The sequence below is a fragment of the Haliotis rufescens genome, unplaced genomic scaffold (genome assembly GCF_023055435.1).
Source record: "Haliotis rufescens isolate VD_foot unplaced genomic scaffold, xgHalRufe1.0.p SCAF_65, whole genome shotgun sequence".
Lineage (NCBI taxonomy): Eukaryota > Metazoa > Mollusca > Gastropoda > Lepetellida > Haliotidae > Haliotis > Haliotis rufescens.
In genome coordinates, this window is record NW_025964356.1 from 1,022,344 (window position 1) to 1,043,033 (window position 20,690).

Sequence of the window (20,690 nt, forward strand, 5' to 3'; positions counted from 1 at the left end):
ATAAACAAACCCGTAAGAAATGATGAAATCAAACTTCATAAAAGAGGAAGTAATAGCAAAATGGATGGCCCTATCTAACCTATACATCTGTCCTTAGATTCCAACAGTCTCCTGATTGTGCAAGTGTAATTTGACTAATGTTGCGCCATTATTAATGGAGCACTAGCCTTATCCTCAAATGTATTGAATTACTAAAAAACGTACCATTCTATTTGCAACATGGCTGGTTTCATGGCATTGACAATGTCGGAGAAGATGACACTGGTATTTCGATAAATATATATCTCTCCTAATTTTCGTTCATGGTATCGAAATTCCCTGATGCTTTTTAGACACAACATAAAATGACTGCTTTTACCATGTAAGTAGTGTCTTGAATATATAAACGACCCGTGAAGAGCCGGGGTAGAATAGCTCTTCAGCAACCAATGCTTCTTGCAAGAGGCGACTAACGGGATCGGGTGGTCAGGCTTGCTGACTTGGTTGATGCATGTCATCGATCCCAAGTGCGTAGATCGTTGCTCATGATATCAATCACTGGATTGTCTGGTCCAGACTCGATTATCTAAAGATCACCGTCATCTAGTTTTAATATTGCTGAGTGCGGCGTTAAACAACAAAACAACCAACTTGAATATATAACAATTAGATAGTTTACCATGTATCTAAATTGGACAAGACACACACCTGTTTGGCATCAATTTTACGTAATCAAATACCCAATAGAATATTTCAAAACAACCAAAATTATATTCAATATTGGACATATATTTGTTCATTATTCATCTTGTCTGAGATTTATACAATAAAAAATGCGAAGAACGCTCCTTTGGTATAGAATTATCAGGATAATCGTATAAGGTTTGACCAACAGGGTTCTTGACACGGTTAATATTTTTCATACTTTTCACAATTCTTGGAGAAATAAAGTAAACACTTTAATATACTGTAATCACAATATTAAAACAGGATGAAGCTATTGATTATATAATACAAAACGAGAGGAATTATTTGTAAATTATTTGTAAATTGTTTGCACCTGGCAAATCGTCAGGCATCACCTTTCTGTATATCAATAAGGACATAAAAAACAATTCCAAGACTAAGACAATTCTTCTAAAATTGTGCATATATTTTAACAAAAAATATTATCCATTTGGTCAAAGTAATATATTCAGTCATAGTTTTAAAATACAATGTAACAGCTTTTCCTTAACCTGTTTATATGAAATTACAATATTAACTATTACACTCCAAAGAAATATGTACATGTTGCAGTTACATTAACATTTCGTCTTCTAACACTTGTCTAAAGGAAAGAAATATTGTATACAACACTATAAACTTATCAATTTCTCATGAAAACAATGTTCAAAGAAACAGGAGATTATCAAAGGTTCATTTTGTGGTCTATTTCTATAATTGATATCACAATGAACATTGATAAATATCAATAGTGAAATTAATTGTGTGAAAAAGTGTAAAAAAGATCAACATCATAATTGAAACTAACAATAGACGCATACAATGATCGTGTGTACTTTTATTAAGGACCTTCACCTTAAAGAAATTACCAAATATGTTTGTAGCGGCCATAAAATTTCCGAGTCCCGTGATGGGATTCGAACCACGGACCTTCTGACTGAGGTCGGACGCCTTGTCCACATGACCAAAGAGGTTAACCCCGTCAGCAAGCTGACAAGGTAAGGATGTCATCTGTGGGATGGCTCCACGCCCTGCTACATGTACAACAATATTGACATATGACATCACTACCGAGGACAGAATTTTACAAAATGTCACATTCACTGACAACAGTACGCAGGATTTTACGAGGGGACTTTTGTTGATGCGGGGATCGTATATTCATACATGTGACATGGAAGTAATTAGAAACATTCTGACAATCTGTGTACTGTTATATTTTTCACTGAAATAGTCAGAAATTCTGATAAGTACCTTTGATGTTGTCAGTCATGGCATCCCGCAGGACGGAAACTTTGACAATTTCTGTTGAATGTATCTATTTTTAATTTCCTAATTCTTCTTACGATTCTCTTCCCATGCATATATTCTGAAAATGTTGAGCCAATGTAAGCAACAAATAGATGAATGGATACCTCATTTAGGAGAAAAAACTACACTGAGTAAAATCTGAATTATGATTTGTTTACATTTCAAACAAGTGCAGTTTTCCAAGCACAGCGTTCCGTTTTCACACCTAATTTATTTTGCTTGATTTCATCTGGACACTGCGGGTATGACTTTTGACTTTTGCGGGTATGACTTTTAGAGACCCTGCGGGTCAGTAGAAAGGGTGATACCCTGCGGGTACCAGATAAGAAAGGTTGCCCTGAGGGCAATGTAATTTAGAGACCCTGCGGGTCAGTAGAAAGGGTGATACCCTGCGGGTACCAGATAAGAAAGGTTGCCCTGAGGGCAATGTAATTTAGAGACCCTGCGGGTCAGTAGAAAGGGTGATACCCTGCGGGTACCAGAGAAGAAAGGTTGCCCTGAGGGCAATTTAATTTAGAGACTCTGCGGGTAAGTAGAAAGGGTGATACCCTGCGGGTACCAGAGAAGAAAGGTTGCCCTGAGGGCAATGTAATTTAGAGACCCTGCAGGTCAGTAGAAAGGGTGATACCCTGCGGGTACCAGATAAGAAAGGTTGCCCTGAGGGCAATGTAATTTAGAGTCCCTGTGGGTCAGTAGAAAGGGTGATACCCTGCTGGTATGAGTGAAATGAAAATACTTTGGGTGACGCAAGCCATATAATGATAGTTTACAGAATGATTGACTTGCAAAGCCCAAGCGAGGTAAAACCGAGAGCCCCCAAAGTGATAAGAAAAGTATGAAATTGATGATATAAGACGATAATGTTAAATATAATACATATGAGAATTAAACACTGAATCCAACATTGTCCAATGAGTTATATTATCCAGGTAATGTCACAGAACAAGATTGAACAGTGTCAGGAAGTCACAACACACACATTGGTCAAGCCTCTAGTGAAAGAAAGAGTCACTCATAGCATAATGCTCATTGGGCTTTCCTCAATGTATCTTCTGGTGTTCTGATGTATCTGGTGAAACAGTCTGAATTCCATCTGCCCAATGTTTTAATCAAAGGATCTTCCACACTGGCACTAGCAGCTGTAGTGGCTGCTTCAATGCAGAATGAATGTCCAGAATAAGCACTGGATTCTAAGCCTTCCCTGGTGAAAGCAATGTGCAGCCAGGACATGAAGACAGCTCTGGTAATAGCTCTAGAGTTTGATTCCACAAAGAGAGGATCACTGGGTCTTGCTCCGTTCAACTTCCTAACCGGAAGCCATGCCATAAGGGTTGTGTAAGGACACACAGTCTTCGATGTAGCGAACAACGCAAGCTGCACACCCTTTCTGAAGGGATCTGTTTGGAAGCTTTTAAGGTTAGGATACACTTATGTTGTGTCTGTTCAAGTTGCACATTGCTCACTGTTAGATGTACATCTGGATCAAACCCTGCTCATAACTGAGCCACTAGTTTACATAAAACACTGTGCAAGCACTTCTTTTAGAAGTTAATTGCATTTTCTTGTCACCTCTTAATAAAGTCTGCAGTCTGTGTACAGCTCCTGAAGATACATCGTCAAAATGGGTCTTGATACCAGCTTGGAGGTACATCTGTACATGAACTTGATGCCGGCCAGGCAAGTTTCCACTCCACTGTGTCATGTTTCAGTTTTAGCACTCCAAAACAATGGGCCACGGAATATTATAGATAAGTCTCACTTATCGGTGAGAGGGTGGACTGGAGTAACAGATTGCTGACTAGGCTGAATTTCAACAGAAAATTACATAGCACTGGAAGCCTGTAGAGTATGCAGATTTAGTACCCTGACTGATAGCTGCTGACCACAGGGTACTGAGGTAACTGTTCAAGTCCACATGATGTCTGGGCTGGGTGGGCACTGTTGTGGAAGTTCATCTGCCTGCGGCACCAGTCTGCAAAATTTCTCCATCTGGAACCGAGAAAGAGAATCAACAATTTTGTTGTGTATTCCAGGCACGTGTTGAGCTAACACAACAAAATTATTTCTAGCTGCCGTCCAAGTCAGTGTTCTCATCAAAGCCATAATCTTCCTGCATTTTGATCGACCTTTCTTAATAATAAACATAGTGGCCTGGTTGTCGCGATGAAATAGCACTCGTCTCTGTGTCCACAAATCTCCCCAAAGTTTAGCTGCTACCCGGATAGGATACAGTTCCATGAATGATTCGGCTCCATGAATTTTGTAACGTCCGATCGCCATTTCTCTGCAAACCAGGTCCCGTTGAAGTATCCACCATGGCCAACTGTTGCAGCTGCGTCAGTATATAGGTTCAAGTATGAGGCGGTTGTCACTTTTACATCATGAAATACTGATATGCCATTCCACTCTGACAGGAAAAGGTTCCACATGCGCAAGTTGATTCGACATTCTTGAGACAGCTGAAGATGATGATGCAGTTTGGCTACTCTGGTTGATAAGTCTATAAGGTAGGACACAAAAGATCACATGACAAGCAAAATTGAGGTGACCATGGAGTGAGAGGAGTTCTCTCTTGGTACATTTCTTTTTGAGGGAAAAGGTGTGCAGTAAGGCAGCTATTCTGTCAACTTTTCGATCGGTAGACGTGCTGTCTGGTAGTTGAGTCCAGTATGATACCTAAGTATTCAATAACACTGCTACATGTACAACAATATTGACATATGACATCACTACCGAGGACAGAATTTTACAAAATGTCACATTCACTGACAACAGTACGCAGGATTTTACGAGGGGACTTTTGTTGATGCGGGGATCGTATATTCATACATGTGACATGGAAGTAATTAGAAACATTCTGACAATCTGTGTACTGTTATATTTTTCACTGAAATAGTCAGAAATTCTGATAAGTACCTTTGATGTTGTCAGTCATGGCATCCCGCAGGACGGAAACTTTGACAATTTCTGTTGAATGTATCTATTTTTAATTTCCTAATTCTTCTTACGATTCTCTTCCCATGCATATATTCTGAAAATGTTGAGCCAATGTAAGCAACAAATAGATGAATGGATACCTCATTTAGGAGAAAAAACTACACTGAGTAAAATCTGAATTATGATTTGTTTACATTTCAAACAAGTGCAGTTTTCCAAGCACAGCGTTCCGTTTTCACACCTAATTTATTTTGCTTGATTTCATCTGGACACTGCGGGTATGACTTTTGACTTTTGCGGGTATGACTTTTAGAGACCCTGCGGGTCAGTAGAAAGGGTGATACCCTGCGGGTACCAGATAAGAAAGGTTGCCCTGAGGGCAATGTAATTTAGAGACCCTGCGGGTCAGTAGAAAGGGTGATACCCTGCGGGTACCAGATAAGAAAGGTTGCCCTGAGGGCAATGTAATTTAGAGACCCTGCGGGTCAGTAGAAAGGGTGATACCCTGCGGGTACCAGAGAAGAAAGGTTGCCCTGAGGGCAATTTAATTTAGAGACTCTGCGGGTAAGTAGAAAGGGTGATACCCTGCGGGTACCAGAGAAGAAAGGTTGCCCTGAGGGCAATGTAATTTAGAGACCCTGCAGGTCAGTAGAAAGGGTGATACCCTGCGGGTACCAGATAAGAAAGGTTGCCCTGAGGGCAATGTAATTTAGAGTCCCTGTGGGTCAGTAGAAAGGGTGATACCCTGCTGGTATGAGTGAAATGAAAATACTTTGGGTGACGCAAGCCATATAATGATAGTTTACAGAATGATTGACTTGCAAAGCCCAAGCGAGGTAAAACCGAGAGCCCCCAAAGTGATAAGAAAAGTATGAAATTGATGATATAAGACGATAATGTTAAATATAATACATATGAGAATTAAACACTGAATCCAACATTGTCCAATGAGTTATATTATCCAGGTAATGTCACAGAACAAGATTGAACAGTGTCAGGAAGTCACAACACACACATTGGTCAAGCCTCTAGTGAAAGAAAGAGTCACTCATAGCATAATGCTCATTGGGCTTTCCTCAATGTATCTTCTGGTGTTCTGATGTATCTGGTGAAACAGTCTGAATTCCATCTGCCCAATGTTTTAATCAAAGGATCTTCCACACTGGCACTAGCAGCTGTAGTGGCTGCTTCAATGCAGAATGAATGTCCAGAATAAGCACTGGATTCTAAGCCTTCCCTGGTGAAAGCAATGTGCAGCCAGGACATGAAGACAGCTCTGGTAATAGCTCTAGAGTTTGATTCCACAAAGAGAGGATCACTGGGTCTTGCTCCGTTCAACTTCCTAACCGGAAGCCATGCCATAAGGGTTGTGTAAGGACACACAGTCTTCGATGTAGCGAACAACGCAAGCTGCACACCCTTTCTGAAGGGATCTGTTTGGAAGCTTTTAAGGTTAGGATACACTTATGTTGTGTCTGTTCAAGTTGCACATTGCTCACTGTTAGATGTACATCTGGATCAAACCCTGCTCATAACTGAGCCACTAGTTTACATAAAACACTGTGCAAGCACTTCTTTTAGAAGTTAATTGCATTTTCTTGTCACCTCTTAATAAAGTCTGCAGTCTGTGTACAGCTCCTGAAGATACATCGTCAAAATGGGTCTTGATACCAGCTTGGAGGTACATCTGTACATGAACTTGATGCCGGCCAGGCAAGTTTCCACTCCACTGTGTCATGTTTCAGTTTTAGCACTCCAAAACAATGGGCCACGGAATATTATAGATAAGTCTCACTTATCGGTGAGAGGGTGGACTGGAGTAACAGATTGCTGACTAGGCTGAATTTCAACAGAAAATTACATAGCACTGGAAGCCTGTAGAGTATGCAGATTTAGTACCCTGACTGATAGCTGCTGACCACAGGGTACTGAGGTAACTGTTCAAGTCCACATGATGTCTGGGCTGGGTGGGCACTGTTGTGGAAGTTCATCTGCCTGCGGCACCAGTCTGCAAAATTTCTCCATCTGGAACCGAGAAAGAGAATCAACAATTTTGTTGTGTATTCCAGGCACGTGTTGAGCTAACACAACAAAATTATTTCTAGCTGCCGTCCAAGTCAGTGTTCTCATCAAAGCCATAATCTTCCTGCATTTTGATCGACCTTTCTTAATAATAAACATAGTGGCCTGGTTGTCGCGATGAAATAGCACTCGTCTCTGTGTCCACAAATCTCCCCAAAGTTTAGCTGCTACCCGGATAGGATACAGTTCCATGAATGATTCGGCTCCATGAATTTTGTAACGTCCGATCGCCATTTCTCTGCAAACCAGGTCCCGTTGAAGTATCCACCATGGCCAACTGTTGCAGCTGCGTCAGTATATAGGTTCAAGTATGAGGCGGTTGTCACTTTTACATCATGAAATACTGATATGCCATTCCACTCTGACAGGAAAAGGTTCCACATGCGCAAGTTGATTCGACATTCTTGAGACAGCTGAAGATGATGATGCAGTTTGGCTACTCTGGTTGATAAGTCTATAAGGTAGGACACAAAAGATCACATGACAAGCAAAATTGAGGTGACCATGGAGTGAGAGGAGTTCTCTCTTGGTACATTTCTTTTTGAGGGAAAAGGTGTGCAGTAAGGCAGCTATTCTGTCAACTTTTCGATCGGTAGACGTGCTGTCTGGTAGTTGAGTCCAGTATGATACCTAAGTATTCAATAACACTGGTTACTGGTCCCCGGGTCTTGTGAGGGGACAGTGGAATGTTGAGTTTTTTTAAAACGCTGAAAATATTCTGCATAGTGCTATATGCATTGCAGTCGGGAGGGTCCAATGTAAGAAAATCGTCTAATAGATGCAAGACATGGCGGACTCAATAGTTGTTGTGTAAAATCCAAGAGATAGCTTGAGAAAGGTGGTCAAAGATCTTAGGGCTTGATCGGCATCCAAAGACATGACTGGTATAGAAATAATACTCATCCAGCCACTTGAATCCAAAATATGGCCAACAGGTAGGGTTCAACGGAATTTGCTTGAAGGCGTCTGTGATGTCTGCTTTACACATTTTTCTGTCTGAACATTTTCAAAAACAAACAACGCTACGGGGTCCAAATAATTGATGAGCGTTATCGTATCCCTTCAACCATTTCAGGTGAATAAACAGGTAAAACAAACTTGGTCAATAAAAGTATGAAATTTGATATCAAACATCACTAGACATGATGATTTTACCATTTAAAATGTATTTCCTGCTCTCAAAGGCATTGTTTTATATGCAGAGATTAAGATTACCGTGTGTATTTTCTAAACTAAGCTGGAAATAGCAATCAGCTGTGCACACGTTTCCTCCCAATCTACCGGTGATTCAGTTAAAACATAACCAATGATACAACTTAAAAGAATTTTGATGCAATGGTGGGAAGAAATTGTATCTGAAATTATTATTTTATCAGGAATAATATGTTCCAATATTGTGTTATTTTAGTATGCAGGATATTTTTTGATGTATGGAACGATTTTGACCAGTATCCATTCTCTTGCAACTAAAGTTCATTTCAAGGCATCAATAGCGGTAATCTGACCGTGGTTGCTGTAAATAACGATGAGTTGTGCGATCTACCGATCACTTTGCATACGATTTGGCCGAAATTATTGTAAACATTATTATAATTATTGAATGAAATATTGAATAATATTAATCAAATATATTGCAAACTCTAGTCCAGATAAACAGCGAACAATTTTTTTTATTACCAGACATTATAATGATAGGATTAAATTGCCTTCTTCAGTTCGGATTTGTTGTCTGGTATTCCCGGTGTTACGTGATCGCGGTGATCAGCTGATAATGTTTTCTGAGATGGGGGAAAACATTGTGTCATTGGAAAACTTGAGTTTACTAAAAATGTTAGTAAATTTTGGGAGCCATGCTTTACCGCGCTATAACCGAAGCGCGCAATAACGAGGGAAAAGTCACACGAAAATACGCTATCTGAAGGGGGCGTGGCCTATATGCAATTGTCCGATTGGGATTTTAAATTTTCCGGACCCCTGGTTGTGGGTAATGCTATGGCAAACATTACAAGCATAAGATCGGAGGCCAGATGAAACTCTTGTCCACAGTCTCTGATCGGGTATGTCCCACCTAATGCCGGTGCCTTCCTCAGAAAAGGCTGCCACTCTTGCCATGAACAACCTGTGGTAATCATAGTGGGCTGTCCCACCATACTGAGTGGCCAAATCAATCACTGTCTGTTCATGGCTGTCAAGTTGACGTTGTTTCTCTGCATTGCCAGCACAGTATATGTTCTTGTATATTCCAAATGCCTCGATGAATTCTCCAAGTGTAAATGAGCGATTAATCCTTGGTTCATCACGTTAGTTGTAAGTGGTGGTAAATGTACGTGAAGGAGGTTGTAATTGTTGTCGTAAGTTAATGACTTCAATTCGGCAATCTCCCTTTGTAATGAAACACTGCCACTGTATTTTGTGGCACTAGCAGAATTTATCAGAGCAAAATCCTGTGAATTGTCTCTCTGTAGCGGCGCATCACTGTCTTGATTTTGACTGACTGGAGCTGGTTGAGAGATCCTAGCGGTGGTGACCGTGCCGTTGGTTCCTGTCATCACCTTCAGATTTCATTGTAGATCTGCATTAATGTCCATCTGGACCAGGAAGTGGGCACATTGACACCCATGTCTGTCAGACATTGTCGAATATCAGCTGCTGTCAAATATGGGAGCTTCTGTTTACATTCCTGTGAGGGGAATGCAAGCTTGGCGCTTCGCCATGATCATCGCCATGTTGTTTTCATTCAGGTCTGAAACAAGCTAAGTGACATTGAGGCTCTTGTTGTTGATATAGATAAACAAAATGACGTCACATCCGTGGTACTGAGCATGCTCTGTAGAAAAAATATTGCATTCTGGGATAGAAAATAGTAACTTGATACAGAGAAGAAATGTGATCGTTCATGGACTATTCTGAATGATAAATGACAACTGGTGACACAGGTGACAAATATATACATCTGTTGTGTAGACATCAATGTTAATAATAGGTGAAAGGCTATGTTGATCACTGCACAAACAAAAATATAAAAATTAACATTTTGTACTGGTTACAAAGACCATTTGTCATTTGATTCTATAATGTATGAGGAATTCACAGATGTATGTATCGCATATCGAGTTTCACATATTCAGGATGTTACAGGCAACTCATAACGGGTATGCGCGAAACGTGATTTGTTAAACACTATCCAATATGGTGGAAAGTCCACTTCGATGTTCATGTTTGCGTATTTTCCAAAACATTCTAAACGATTCTAGGGTTATCTGAGACGTTTTTGAATGATCATTGGTGATTTGATAAATGACAGATACCCATGATCACTAATATGCTTTTATGAAATAAATTTCTCCAAGTAAATATCCAAAATTTAGATTTCAAAACATGCTGTAAATAACGCAGTTAATGGTCATTTAGTAATGTGTAAATGCGACATTTTTCAGAGGTCATTGCCTAAAATGACGGTGGATGATATCAAAGAACAGGTAATATCCCACAGAATTCAAAACTGTGAAGTGTATCTGTGTGTGTGATGTATTTTTAATTTTATTCGACTTCAAAGTGAGGGTTGAAGAGGAGGGACATAGATGTTCCTCTGGCACCCAGGGGTTAAACATTGTTTTGGTATACATGTATGTCTTAATTTATCTTATCCTGATCATAGTGTCTCATAGGCCATACCTGGTCGGAAGTCATATTATATTGTTTGTGTACGTGTTTTAGTATGAAGTGTATATAACATGTGACACTATAATAAACATTATTCTCTCTCTCGTGGGCCTGTGTGCGAAATATGCAAAATGTCGGAAAGCGCATACAGAATCTCCAATAGTAAGTAAGTCCGATGACCATGGATATATAATTGGCCTTGGTGCAGACACGAAATATATGAAGGTCTTGCACCTAGATATTAAGGTCTTGCACTCAGATATGAAGACATCCTTTCCATCAAAAATATTTTTAGGGCTTTTTTTGCCTGTCAATCAAGTTTTTCAAAATTGGATTTCTCCCCAAATCGATCATAATCAATGGGACTGGCTAACCCAACAATGAGGCTGGTGTGTAACTCTCAATGTGATTGGTACAGTAGATCTAGTAGCATAGCAAATCAACTTGGCAATTGGAAATCAAAGGCGGGTAGTTTGAGATTGTGAGAACCATGTGAATGGATCCAGGGGTTAGTGTAGGCTTATCGAAATGTGAGCCCTGTAGATATAGAGGAAGCTTGCACATTGGAATATGCAAATCATAACAAGAGTTTGCCACTAATGTGGGTATATCCCCCGCCCCTGTTGCAGAATTTATGACATTATTAAATCTAAACAAACCCTAACCTTTTTCAACCCAGGTGGAACCTGTTGTCATGGAAATTGTAGAAAAAAGAAGAGTTTGGCACTAACGTGGCCAAGTCTCCTGCCCAGCAAATGAAGTGTACCGGTATGTCATGTCAACAATAGTGAATTTTGATCACACAAACACATACATTTGAAAATAATCAAATTTTTGTAAGGAGTAAAAGGCAGCAGGGGAGCATCTACTTGATGTAAATGCAAAATATCCCAAGGAAACAAAATAAAATGCACAATTTCTATGAAAAACCAGTTACTACATTTACTACTGAATTCATTTTGGTGGGAGAAAGAAAAAACATTACAAGTCATTTTACCGGCACTCACTGCGAGGAAGTAGGCTGCCATGGGTGCCACACACATTTTATGTTGTGGCTTTTTAACAATATTATAAATGTGAATGTTAAAACTCTATGGCACAAAAGTTTCATATCAACATGTGCTGAAAACTGTAAAAAGTTTCATAGAGAAGTATGCAGTGATTTTGACACAAAAAGCTGTATACAGGTCAATGACTTGGACCCAAGAAATGAAATAAGTCAGGGGCAAAAGTCAACAAGTCACTTAAACAAAGATTCCAGATGCAGTAAAATTTCGAAGTTACTTTTAAAAAATCGGGCATAGCTTCCGCACACCCAGCTACCCGCCGGTCTGGGAGCAATACTGCCATCAACTTCACCCCCCCATCCCCCAGACACAAGGACAACTGTCACAAGCGTGCAATGTCTAACCTTTCCCGATGTTGAAATATATATTTTTTTAAATAGCCTTGTACTTACTTACCTTTTGTTGAAAAAAACATTGCAAACATGACATTATTTCAACACATATCCAGGGTTATGGGTTTTCGGACACTGATAAAACAGTCATAGTTTTCTCGCTGATCACATGAACAACTGTAAGTGTAAAACTTCTCATTCACTTATTCATAAAGGACAACTTTATCTTAGAATCAAGCCATCATCTGAGTATTTATAATTTCTGTGTGACACCTACCGTTATGGTGCAAGTATTCGTGATTGAAAACGTATGATGTCTGAAAACCTATGATCCGACGATAATAGTATTGTGTCATGAATAATAATAAAGGCATAATTGATGCTGAAAGTTCTGACCAAAAACAGGACAATCCGCGACGTTTCTCCGAAAACACGATATTTTCGGAGTATTTTTTTAAATCTTTGATTATATTTTTACGAGGAAGATGACTCTTTTCGAGGACCACTGTTTTAAAAAACGCGATTTTCAGCGTTTTTGCGGAGATTTCACATTGCTAGATCTAATTATTTACGTATTGAACAAATTGACCAGTCACCGAAGGGACTTCCCGCGCTACATCCATTTCGATTGCGAAAGTGTTATGTTGACATTTAATAGTCAAATTGCCTCAAATATGACTTTAAATGAGTCAAGGTATGGCATTTATGATATGTGTATCCATTCTCTTGCAAATAAAGTTTGTTTCAAGGTGTCAATAGCGGTAATCTGACCGTGGTTGCTGTAAATAACGGTGAGTTGTGCGATCTACCGATCACTTCACATACGATTTCGCCAAAATTATTATAATTATTGAATAAATTTTTTAATAAAATCTATAAGATATATTGCAAACATAAGTCCAGATAAACAATGAACACCTTTTTATAACCAGATATTATAATAATAGGAATAAATTGCGTACTTCAGTTCGGATTTGTTGACTGGTGTTTCCGGTGTTACGTGATCGCGGTGATCAGTTGATTATGTTTTTTTTAGATGGGGGGAAAACATCGTGTCATTGGAAAATTTGAGTTTATTATAAACATAAGTAAATTTTGGGACCATGCTTTACCGCCCGCTATAACCGAGTAAGCGCTATTATTGACGGGCGCAATAGCGAGAGAACACTCACTGTATATGATGCTGAAAGCTCGGATCGAAAACAGGACAATATGTGTACTGTACATTCGCTCGATTGGCACTAAACTTTATGAGAGCATTTCATCGGGCATTGAAATCGATACCCTGAGTGGAATAATCCCTACTATTTAATCATGAAATTAGGACACGTGTGACGGCTTGCTTAGCATTTCTATCGGTCAAAAGTCCAACAACTTAAACAAACCATCGGTCAAATAGAAATTTTATCGGTCTATGACCGGTGACCGACGGCCATCTGAAACCCTGAGTATGCCATCTTATCGCACACTTATCTCTGTCATAATCAATTCTGAAGTAGGGATGATGGATTTGATAATGAAGTCATTAAACGAAAGTTACACTCAACCATTATTGAGGCACATACTGACAACTTGGTAGAAGGCATGCACAGTTTCCCCTACAATGGGAGATACCTCCAAATGATGACAAACACAAAACGTTGGCACAAAAAAAACACTTTTTTATGACTCATAAGATTCCTTAAACAGGTTAAATGGGTATCAAGTTGAATTTTTTGGCATTTAAAAGAAGAATTCATAAATTTCTAAAAGTTCAACTTGTTGTCATGGAAAAATAAAAAAATATAAATTTCCAAAATTTTTAAATAGTAAAAGGCACCAGTTGAGCATGTACCTGACAGACATGCAGAGTTTCATGAAAAAATATTGAACGGTTTATGAGTTATGCTCCAAAAATGAACCCTACCCTCACAGAACCTAAGTACATCTTGTTGCCATTGAAACATAAAAAATAAAAATTTCTAAATAGCAAAAGGCACCAGTTCAGCATGTACCTGACAGACATGCAAAGTTTCATGAAACAATATTAAACGGTTTCTGAGTTATGCTCCGGAAACAAAACGTGACGGACGGATGGAAGTACGGATGGATGGACGGAGCCCGTTTCTATATACCCCACCAACTTTGTTGGGCGGGGGATAATTATCAACCTGACATGTGTCTCCAACACAAGTGCAAAATGTTAGTTAGTCCATCAGAAGATATTTAAGTGAGAGAAACTGATGCTACCTGCCAAGAGGTCATATTCGCTCGAATATTGGTGTCTCAAGTTCATGCTAACAGATTTATCGCTCTAGCTCAATGCTTTTCAAGTTTGTGCATACTGCATGAAACGGAGACAAGTTTTCTCAGAAACTACTGATGTTACATGAATGAAACTTTGCAAACTCATCTTTGAAATACTTATCATGACTGAGTTCGAAAATTGTGAGGAAAGCCCAAAGAGATACAGGTCTGAAACCCACGAGCATAGTTCATGGTGCTGACAAACCCCCTGGTAGATGTAATTATTGTAGAAGTACCAGTTGGCGCATATCCATACGGAATCCATACGGAATCATATATGACAATTCAACACTAGTTTAATTTTATTTTATTACCTGTTAAAACAACAACACTCAAGTGAATTAAGCATCAAAGGATACTGCATTGGGACTTCATGCAAACTGGTTTGGTCAACAGGTCGATCTCCTGCGAATACCCTAAGTTGTTGCAATGGAACAATCTGTCTGAGGATGCGATTGTGAAGCTTCAGAAGTGAAGCTCCAAACTCACAATCCAACAAGAACATCAATTAATCAAGTGACTAAACAAGCTTGTAAAAGGTAATGTCACATGAGTTAAAACAGCTAAAATTGTGGCAAATTTTGCAAGTTTTGGGAGGATACCGCTGTCAGATGTAAAAATACATACGAAGGTCTGTCGGTCTTGGAGTTGATGATATCAACGTTCACTGATTTTGGAAAGGCCTCCTCTATGTCCGCTTGACTCACTTTGGGTCCCAAACCAGACAAATATAGCTTCTTCATGTCCAAGTCAGCACCTGTAAATTATCATACTTGATATTAACTATATATTGACTATATGTTGACTGCATATCAAATAAGCCATTTTCCAGTCAACAAAATATGTCTGTTTAGAGTGAGGGAGTATGGTTTTATGCCGCTTTTAGCAATATTCCAGCAATATCACAGCAGGGACACCAGAAATGGGCTTCACACATTGTACCCATGTCGGAAATCAAATCCAGGTCTTCGGCATGAGGAGCGAATGCTTTAACTACAAGGCTACCCAACCGCCCCATGTCTGTTTAGAGTGACAGCGGACAAACTGTCAAAACAAACAGCTGTCAAACTTTTCAAATGTTTGAAATAGTGTCAACCACTATCTGACAATTAAGGGAAGATGACCCGAAGATGCCTTAAAACCGCAGTTGCTATGGTTATGTCTGTTGGACACATGATAGAAGGATCGCCATGTGATGAAAATGTGCTTTTCATTTATTTTTCCAAGCCAAAAATTCAAATGGGCAAATGTTACTGGTGGATAAGGGATGCCAAGGTTTCTTCTGACGCACATTTTCCTAAGATCTGAAAAGTGAAGGTTTTTCGAAAATTGTGCTCACACTGGCTATAAAATTATGCAGAGATGTAGAATATTAAATTTCCTATCTCATGGTGTAAAATTAACTGCAAATATTACATTGGTTTGAAAAAAAGACTGCAAAGTGTTGTCCGAGAATTTATTCTGCGTTGAAAAAACAGCAAATTTCTCGGCTTTCTATCGTACACCGATAAAAGTATGGTTCAATGAAAAAATTGAACTGTTTTACAGAAACTATGAGTGAATACTGCGTTATATCTGAACGACATAAATTTACATGAAATGGATTTATACGCTTATGTATAACGTTATACATTCAATACAGGAACAGGCCGGCCGTAAAGGACGAAAACTGATTTTCCTCTACGAGATCAAAAGACAGAGAGGTTACACGTGTACAAAGAAAGGGGCATAACTCTGCTATACTTAGCAGTAGTTTATTGTATCTCCCCTAATTTTCGTTCATGGTATGGAAAATCTTGATAACGGAATTTGATGCTTTTTCAACACAACATTAAATGACTGCTTTTACCATGTAAATAATGTCTTGAATAGACATATTAGATAGTTTACCGTGCCTCTTCATTGGACAAGACACGCACCTGTTTGGCATCAATTTTATGTAATCAAATACCCTAAAGAATTTTTCAAAAAAAAAAAAAATTATATTCAATATTGGACATATACTTGTTCATTATTATGTGATTATTTCTCTTCATCTCGTCTGAGAATTATAAGATGCACAGAAAGCTTTTTTTCATTTCTTGGAAAATAAAGTAAACACTTTAATATCCTGTGATCGCAATATTTAACAAGTATTTGTCACAGAGTGACGAAATATCCCCCGCCTGTACACCATAGTACCAAATATGAAGACAATCCAGCGATTAGTTCTTGAGATATTGTGGCAACACCGTTTTCCAACTCCAAAAACAGATTTGCCTGCTGTGACCTTGAAAATGGGGTCAAGGTCACCAAATCTGACAGGTGTATGCGGTGTCTGTATATACACTATAGTTCCAAATATGAAGACAATCCAGCGATTAGTTCTTGAGATATCGCGGGAACACCGTTTTCTAACTCCAAAAGCAGATTTGCCTGCTGTGACCTTGACAATGGGGTCAAGGTCACCAAAACCGACTGGTGTATGCGGTGTCTGTATATACACCATAGTTCCAAATATGAAGACAATCCAGTGTTTAGTTCTTGAGATATCGCGGCAACACCGTTTTCTAACTCCAAAAGCAGATTTGCCTGCTGTGACCTTGACAATGGGGTCAAGGTCACCAAAACCGACTGGTGTCTGCGGTGTATGTATATACACCATAGTTCCAAATATGAAGACAATCCAGTGTTTAGTTCTTGAGATATCGCGGCAACACCGTTTTCTAACTCCAAAAGCAGATTTGCCTGCTGTGACCTTGAAAATGGGATCAAGGTCACCAAAACCGACTGGTGTCTGCGGAGTCTGTATATACACCATAGTTCCAAATATGAAGACAATCCAGTGTTTAGTTCTTGAGATATCGCGGCAACACCGTTTTCCAACTCTAAAAGCAGATTTGTCTGCTGTGACCTTGACAATGGGATCAAGGTCACCAAAACCGACTGGTGTCTGCGGAGTCTGTATATACACCATAGTTCCAAATATGAAGACAATCCAGTGTTTAGTTCTTGAGATATCGCTGCAACACCGTTTTCCAACTCCAAAAGCAGATATGCCTGCTGTGACCTTGAAAATGGGGTCAAGGTCACCAAAACCGACTGGTGTCTGCGGAGTCTGTATATACACCATAGTTCCAAATATGAAGACAATCCAGTGTTTAGTTCTTGAGATATCGCGGCAACAAACAGGTGGGACGTACGGACGGACTTTCGGACGTACGTACGTACGTACGTACGTACGTACGTACGGACGGTCGTGAATACTATATCCCCCGCTTCGCGCTTTCGCGCGGCGGGGGATAAAAAAGGGTGAACCCATTGATGATATAACATAAAATGAGAGCAAAAATTCGAAAAATCGTTTGTGACCAATGCGCACCTTGCGAGATGTAAGAGATCACTTTTCTGAAAATCAATAACAACATAAAAAACAATTCCAAGACCAAAAATGTGTGCATATATTTTAACAAAAAGAATTATCCATGTTGTTAAAGTAATATAGTCAGTCATAGTTTTAAAATAAAATGAAACTGCTATTCCTCTACCTGAAAATATGAAATTATAATATTGACTATTACACTCCAAAGAGAGTGTTGCAGTTACATTTACATTTCATTCTTCTAATGCTTGTCTACAGGAAAAAAATATAATATACAACACGTAAAACTTATCAATTTCTTATGAAAATAATGTTAAAATAAATAGGAGATTATCAAGGGTTCATACATATTGAACATTGATAAATATCAATAGTGAAATTAATTGTGTGAAAAATTGTGTGAAAAAATGTATAAAAGATATGCAAAAATCTACATCATAATTAAAACTATAAACAGCATGATACAATGATGTGTGTGCTTTCATTCAAGGACTTTCACCTCAAAGAAATTACTAAATATATACAACAATGTTGACGTATGACATCACTACCAGTGACCGACTTTTACAAAATGGCATGTTCACTGTCAACAGAACACGGGAATTTATGACGGGACTTTCGTTGATTCAGGGATCATATATACATAAAGGTGACATGTAAGTAATCAGAAACATTCTGACAATCTGAGTAGTTATTTGTTGTTATATTTTTCATTGAAACCAAGAGAAATAGTCAGAAATTCTGATAAATACCGTTGTCATTGTGCATGATTTTGCATCAGTCATGGCGTTAAGCAGAAAGGAAACAATTTTTTAATTCCCAAATTCTTCCTATGATTCCCTTCCCATGCATAGTCTGAAAATGTTGAACTAATGTAAGCAATGAATAGACGAATGGATAGCTCAAAATAGGAGAAAATGCTAAGTCTGAACATTGATATGTTTACAAAGAAGGGCAGTTTTTCAAGCAGTGTTCGTTTTCACACCTATAATTTACTCTCCTTGATTTCATCTAGATACTTTGTATTGTCATTTGATTCTAAACAGTATGAGGAATTCAAGGCTATGTATTGCAGCTGAGTTTGAAATATCTAACAATAGTTATCATTGTGATAGTTATCTTCCGGTGATGACATCACCTGTGACGTCACTTCCGGTTGTCATTCAATGACCTCGTTTGCGATATATGTCATCTATGATTTCATATCACCTTATGACGTAGTTTCTGTTATGCCCTTTTAGATAGTGATATTTAACATATTTTGAAGTTAGTCGGGACTAGAGGTCTCCCATGACGTAACTTCCGGTGGTAGTACATCATACATCCTAGATTATCATGTAGAAACCGTATATCCCTTGTATGTTTTAAATCTATGATTTCAGTGTTGCCACTTGACTCGTCTACTATCCAATAGCAAACTAAGTACAAAGGTCAACTTACCCTGAGTTTGTGAGGTATTCTGACTTCCTCTCTCTCACACACACACACACACACACACACACACACACACACACACACACACCTGGGCTGCCACCAAGGGTCCCAGTGTGTATAGTCCATCCAGATCGGTCTGTATGTCTCGTAAGTAAAAGTTTGAGAACATGTATTCCATGTGGCTAGACTTGATGCAAGGGCTCTGATCTCGTGAGGCCTGCAGCTTCCCCAAGTTGGAGTGGAGACTTGTGCCAGTCTGTAGCTATCTACAATCACCAAACTGAGCCATCCCGCTTGGTTATGTCCTTTTCTGACGAGGGTTTGCAAGAGATAAAAAGGCGTTTTCTCTGCTTTCTGTGGGGTTGTGTAGCTGTAATGAAGTATTTCAAGGCTCTTATGGGACAAAGTAGTCTGTCCGGATAGTCCACACTTTTACTTAAGGTTAGTATCGTATATTGCCTGTGTCCGAGTGGGCCGAAGGTTGACGACTGGTTTTTGGCAATAAAATCCCGAAGTGATCTGAACGACACTGATTTCCATTCTTGGGTATGAGTTACGGTGGAAATGTTAATAGCGTGTAATTCTGATACGCAAGCTGCAGTGGCCATGGCTAGGAGAAAACCATTTTTCCTGTCGCACTACCCATGGGTTTATAAGGTGGTTTCATCAATGCTGACAATACTATAGATAGATCCCATTTGGGAAATATACGTGGTGTTTTAATGTCTTCCAGTACAAAAGACTTCATGAGTCGATTCAATACTGGGTGGATACCTATAGATATGTTGTAATACTGATGCCAGGGCAGATCTATAGCCTGCGATAGTGCCATGTCGAAATTTCTTGTCGTTTCTGAGATAGAGCAAGAATTCGGCAACTAAAGGTACCATTATCTCCACGTCTAAATAATTTCTTAGTCTCCACTCGACGAACTTGTCCCATCTGTTATTGTATAGGGCAGACGATGCTGGTCTCCATGAGCTTGCCACTCTTTGTGCAGCTGATTAAGAGGAACCGGCGGCTTGCATCTTATTCAAGATAACTTCCAAGCGTGAAGGTGGAGATTGTCGAGGCGGCCGTAAAATATGTCCGTTTTCGGTTGTCTCAGTAAATCGTGACGTACCAGGAGTTTCAGAGGTTCTTCCGCTTGGAAGGGTAGTAACCTTGGAAACCAAGCCCTGTTTGGCCATGCCAGGGCTATGAGAATTATGATGCAGTCTGTCTCGTCTATTTTCTGTCTAGAAGAGCCCATGGGGGAAATGCGTAAGCGAACATTCCCTCCCAGTCCATACAAAGAGCGTCGACCTGGAAAGCTAATGGGTCTGGTACCGGACTGAGGTAGACTGGTAGTTTTTGGTTGAGACATGTGGCAAATAGATCTATGTTTGGAGTATCCCATAGGTAGGTTATCCACTTGAATATTTCGGGATGTACTGACCATTCCGTGGGTACGATCTTGTTTTTCCGGGATAGGTAATCTGCTAGGATATTCAACTTGCCCAGTATATGTCT

At 39.3% G+C, this 20,690-nt stretch overlaps 1 protein-coding gene across 4 annotated transcripts in view; it reads right to left on the reverse strand.

Moving 5' to 3' along the window:
* The window catches only part of LOC124115528 (nucleolin-like), a 411,866-nt gene that overhangs the window by 93,525 nt on the left and 297,651 nt on the right, over positions 1-20,690 (reverse strand). For 3 of the 4 annotated variants that reach the window (XM_046476554.2, XM_046476553.2, XM_046476552.2), the window contains one exon: positions 15,011-15,140. In XM_046476554.2, coding sequence (XP_046332510.1) covers positions 15,011-15,140 — 130 coding nt within the window. Of the gene's footprint in view, positions 1-9,753; positions 9,779-15,010; positions 15,141-20,690 lie in introns of those variants that run through there. The other variant, XM_048387093.1, reaches the window with a different exon arrangement.